Source organism: Octopus bimaculoides, chromosome 17 (genome assembly GCF_001194135.2).
Source record: "Octopus bimaculoides isolate UCB-OBI-ISO-001 chromosome 17, ASM119413v2, whole genome shotgun sequence".
Classification (NCBI taxonomy): Eukaryota; Metazoa; Mollusca; class Cephalopoda; order Octopoda; family Octopodidae; genus Octopus; species Octopus bimaculoides.
Window position 1 is genome coordinate 29,565,322 of NC_068997.1, and position 5,463 is coordinate 29,570,784.

General features: G+C 32.5%; 1 protein-coding gene across 1 annotated transcript in view; it reads right to left on the minus strand.

Moving 5' to 3' along the window:
- LOC106878400 (protein spire homolog 1) overlaps positions 1 to 5,463 on the minus strand; it is an 81,071-nt gene that overhangs the window by 50,233 nt on the left and 25,375 nt on the right. Inside the window, exons 4-5 of the mRNA XM_014927596.2 lie at positions 2,776 to 3,015; positions 1,199 to 1,211 (exon numbers count right to left, since the gene is read on the minus strand). Of these exons, the coding sequence (XP_014783082.2) occupies positions 1,199 to 1,211; positions 2,776 to 3,015 (253 nt within the window). The remainder of the gene's footprint in view (positions 1 to 1,198; positions 1,212 to 2,775; positions 3,016 to 5,463) is intronic.

Here is a 5,463-nt window from a genome sequence, read left to right on the forward strand (position 1 = left end):
AATTGACTAGATAATGAATACCACCAACTAAATATTTGATAATGGGCCATTATGTATATGTGTGTGTGTACGCAGGTGTGTACGTGCATGTGTATATATATATATATATATATATTATTGTATGGTAAACACAGATTTAGAATTTGGTTTTAAATCTTCAATATGTATTTTGGAATACAATTTCTATCTTTAAATTAATCAATTAATTTCTCAAGTCATTTTGGACAATATTCTTTGAACTTTAACATTTATTTATAAAGGTCAACAAATAATAATCAAAAACAGGAAACGCTGACAATATTTATAAAAACAAGATAAAAAAAAAAACATAAAGCCACAAGTTCGTTAGTGTCATTCAATGACTAAACTGGTGGAAACTATTGCTAAGCATTACAAATCCTATCAATTAATTCTCAACTCACTTATGCCATAACCAATTTGCACTTTATTCTTCATGCTAAATTTCTATAGGTTTCCATGTAAATGTTTTACTTCCTTGTAAAATGAGAAACGGTTAACCTCAATCACAAATATAATCTATTACCTGTAATTTCAGGTAATTTATTACTTGCAATATCATTCCCGTTTATCTTTTGATTATTGTTTCTTGATTTCTTTTAGTGATGGATAAACTAGAATTAACTAGAAAATATATATTTACATTTTCTTTTACAATGGAATATTTGGCAGATATACAAAACAAATGTGAAAGGGAATAAATAAAAAGTGAAAGAATGTTGTATCTTTGACTAACACTCATAAATTATTGTGCATTAATGTATGTATTAAACAGAGTTTGATCAGAAACCTATTCTCTTCAATAAAAAGAATATTAATGGAGGGTGGTGGTGCAATCTCTCTTTATTAGAAAAAAAAAACAAAAAAAACTATAGTATGAAAATCGAAAGTACACTTGGAAGTTTGTCAAAACCAAGAATGCTGAACAATCTCTACAACCAAAAATGGAAAAGCAGTGGAATCAAAGACCGATGAGAGCAACAAAAGGAGTTGTAAATGGGGAAAATAGGAACAGGTCTAGTTTCATAAGAAGTTACTGGCACAGTGTAAAAACAAAATGATGCCAATTAATTGGTTCTTGCCATCTAACAAACAGATAAAAAAAAAAAAAATTAGTTGCATAGCAACTATGGTAGTAATTAAAAAACTGACATGATTTTCCCTTCCTTCCTGGACTAACAGGAGGAAGAGATCTAAAAGGGAAATGAAAAGTTTACAGAGCTAATAATACACATTTCACTTTCACACTTTCATTCAATATATATTTCCCCTGCATAACTGGGCAGCAGCAAATTAATGGTAGTGTTTGTTTTCTTAACCCTTCAGTGTCCAAACTGGCCATATCTGGCCTCTCACACCTACACTACAATGTCATAGTAAAAATAAACAATCACATCATTGAAATCTCAAAGTTACAAGACATGTGATTAATTCAAAACAATGAATAAATAAGCATTACATTTGACAAAGTAATCTGAATGCAAAAGTACTGTCAAACATTAAATAGGAGGAGCACCCAATATCTTTCAATCTTTTTCCTCCTTTCACAATAAAAATGATCGACAGCTACTTCAAAGTTTCAACTTGGTAGACTTCAGAGAGTCTAACACTTCAAAGTAACTGTCAACCATTTCCTTATAAAAATATGTCTGTGTCTTTGACTGGTTTATATTGGTAAGAAACCAAAAAAGCTGTGACACCTGCCTGTCATTGTCACTGATAGAAATGCAGTGAACCATTAACTGGCATGCTGGAAAATTGTAAGAGATGGAGGGGACGAAAGATAAAATAGAGAGATGGACGCAGAGATAGAGATGGACATGGGGATAGCGATATAGATGCAGTTGGTATATATGTAGGTTAATTGGTGGTCATAATAATGAAATTTTGATAAATTTATGTCAAATCTGGAAGGGATTTAAAAACCCAACCATGTTTTGTTTACAGAACTAAAATAAAAAAAAAGAAATAATAGCATGTACATATTGGGCTAAAAAACCCTTTTGGAGATAAAAAGCCAAAGGCTGCCCAACTTATTAAAAAGCAAATATGCAATGAAGAAGAAAATATTAGCTCAATTATCATCTAACATATGTCTTCCATGCTGGCATGGGTTCAATGCACCAGGAACCATTATCTATTTTGGTTTTTACAGCTGGATGCCCTGCTTAATGCCAACTATTATACAAAGTGTACTGAGTGCTTTTTACATAGCACCAACACCAGTGGGGTTGCCAAGTAACTTGTGAGATGAAGATCTCTCAAATCAACAACTCAATGATTGATATCAATTTAATTTCACAAGGATTAACAACTCTGGAATTTTTAGCCTTATAAGACCTCCTTAGTAAAGAATGGTCCTGGGTAGTTTCCCTCATGTGCAAAGTGGGGATTTGTTGGGGAGGTGAATACTTAAAACACTATAAGCATAATTCTATTTAGATATAGTAAAACAATATTATACTGGGCTTATCACAAAATCAGCTCAATCTGTTCAGTAAATTTAATCATCGGACAATATATTTCCAGACCATTCCTAATCAAGTGGGACAATGTTGAAGTATGTTCCACTTATGACTATCACATCTTTTACACTTACAGAAAATAGGACTGCCATATTTAAAATGTCCTTTTTTATATGGTGTACTATGAAGAAGACTCAGCTGCTATTTCTAGCAAGTCAAGCAACCACAGAAGTCTCACAACCAACACTGTCAGCTAATCAGAAGAAAAAAAAAATTGAGAAGAGAGCATTACCTGCAAGACGGTCTCAAAGTTACATGAAGACAAAGAATCCTCCTCTCCAGCATCATCATCTCCATCTCTGACAATTCCTTCGTCGTCAACTGTATGAGAATCATCACTTTCAACATCCGTGTCCGAGGTAGTCATATACTCAATGAGGGACTCCAGTTCTGTGCTGAAGTTGTGCTCTTCAGTTTCAGCTAAACCATAATCTAAAGCTTGGAAAACTACCAACCCAAGAACTTGGATTATCTGAAACGAAATAAATATTCAAGAGACATTTAAAAGTCAATATATCTATCAGGGATCATCATAGCACCATTTATCCAATGTCAGCTCTAATCAAATAGATCTACAGTCAAAAAGGTTCCAGCTGCAACCATCCTACCTTTTCTGCAAATGCTACATTTAGCACTACATTGTTCAAGAAGCCCATTTTGTAAATGCTATGGTGAGATTTGAAAGTGGTTTGTTTGACTTCTGTTTCTAGAACATTAAGCAACTGCACAGAAATTCTCATTAGCTTATGCACATATGTAAAGGGACATGCAATGCACTGCATAAATTGCTAAGAAGTTTTGTTGTTCTTTTGGGGAGTTGGGGTGGGGGATTTACTGCTTTTGGGGAGTTGGGGTGGGGGATTTACTGCTGTTACTGTTAACCTTGGTAAATTTCTTGTTGAAACAATCATACCATTCCTGTTTTCAAATTGGAATAATCCAATCTGAAAACATGGACAAGGAGGGTATCTAACTGGGTTTGCTGTCAAATCTTTGGAACTGAGATTTTAAACAGTTACTTTAAAAAAAGAAAAATGAAAACAATTGATTCGATTAAGTTATTAGAAGCAACAATTAATTGAATTGGAGCAAATATTTGAAATTTGGAAAATAGATTGAAGAAAAAAATGTTACTGTCGCATTTTATTAAAATAATTTTTTTGCTATTAAAACAGTGTATGATATATTTAGCATGTTTATTTTTAGTCTGAAAACTGATATAGTTTACGTTACTGTTCTTTTATGGCCAAATCAAAGCTGGTTTAAAATCTGTCATAATCTAATCAATACTGGAAAAAATTGTGCTCTTACTGCATGAAGACATTCACAGTTCAACCAAATTATGGAAAGGTGTTACAATTTCATGTTATGTGCAACTGTGTATGTGTGTGTGTCATTTATGTTTAGTCTAAAAACACTAGCTTTTAGACTGTAAACATCACACACACACACACACACTGAACCATCCAACCCATGCCAGCAGGGAAAAAGGAATATTAAATGATGATAAATATATGCTTATGAAAGAAGATAAACATAACAATCAATTTTCTTGGTGACACTAAATCTTAAAGAGATTTAATACCATATTCCTCTGGCATACAAGTCAAATTCTCCAAACCAAAATTTACGGAAAAAAAAAAAAAAAAAAAAAAAAAAAAAAAAGATAGGTTGACTTCTATGCCAAGACAATTTTGGAGGAGCAAAAATTCCATGTGAAATGCAGCAGGATTTGGAAAGATTGTGACGATGTTTGAATGTTTACTCTACACACTTACAAATACTACAACTTGTAGACTGGAAAGTACAATTTGTCTCCAGGACACAAAATTTCACTAAATTCTCTCTAAAAGAGAAACGTATATATTGGCAAGGTTTTAAGCCTTTCTGGTCTTTTAACTGTCTCTAATGATAGGATAAGAGAACATAACCTCAATGAAGTAGAACCATGGGAACAGAGAGATCTTAGCTTTATTCAACAATACTTTCCAATAGAAAAAAAAAGAAAATGATAACAATGCATACTTGTCAGATTTAATGACAAACCAACAGTTGTACTGAAAGGCAAAGAAAGGAAACCTTAAGAATGCTTTTAGAAAAGCAAGGCAGACAGGTCGTTCACTTCACTAGAAAGACTTTCTTCTGACATTATTACAAACCAAAGCAAAACTATTTGGTGTGTAGAAATGTAAACAGTTCTTTGTAGAAGTAATCTTGGAATTCAAAATACTAATTGACTATTTCAAATCAATCTGTTCATCTGAATCAACAAGAATTTTACAAGCTGAGCTAACAAGAGAATCTCTACTTGATAACTCAACTTGCTAAAAATAGCAGCTAAATTCTCTCTGATGATACTCTAACATCTTAAGGAAAGGGCACAACAGATAATGTAGTTCCAGACATTACAAAAAGACAAGATGGTCATAGCTGGATTGCCTTTGACAAAGCTATTCAATCAGGATTAACTCGCAACTAAACAATTTTGCAAGCCACTGAAATAGATAAAAATCAAAGCAATCTCCATAGATCTCATATAAAGAATAGTAACAAGTGGCAATTTGACAGAAATGGTGGAAGGGAACACTGATGCTCTATTATGTTTAGTTTGATGCCTATCTAAATATAAACTCACTAAGATCAATAAGTACTGAAATAATTTATTTGACCCAGTAATAGACTGGGGCAACTGAGTCAATGCATCACTCCTTTATGAAACTGAGCCTTTTTCCAAATTTAAAAAAAAAAGAAAAAAATTATGGCAAATTAAATTTTAAGATTTTGTAGCGTAGAATTCAAAAATGAGACAAGGAGATCAAAAATAACAAAGGCTTGTTCTGTCTTTGAATGATAAAAACATTTCCAGTATTCAAAGCCAAAAATTCTACACAAAAAAAGAACTCCACAAGAAATATGACTT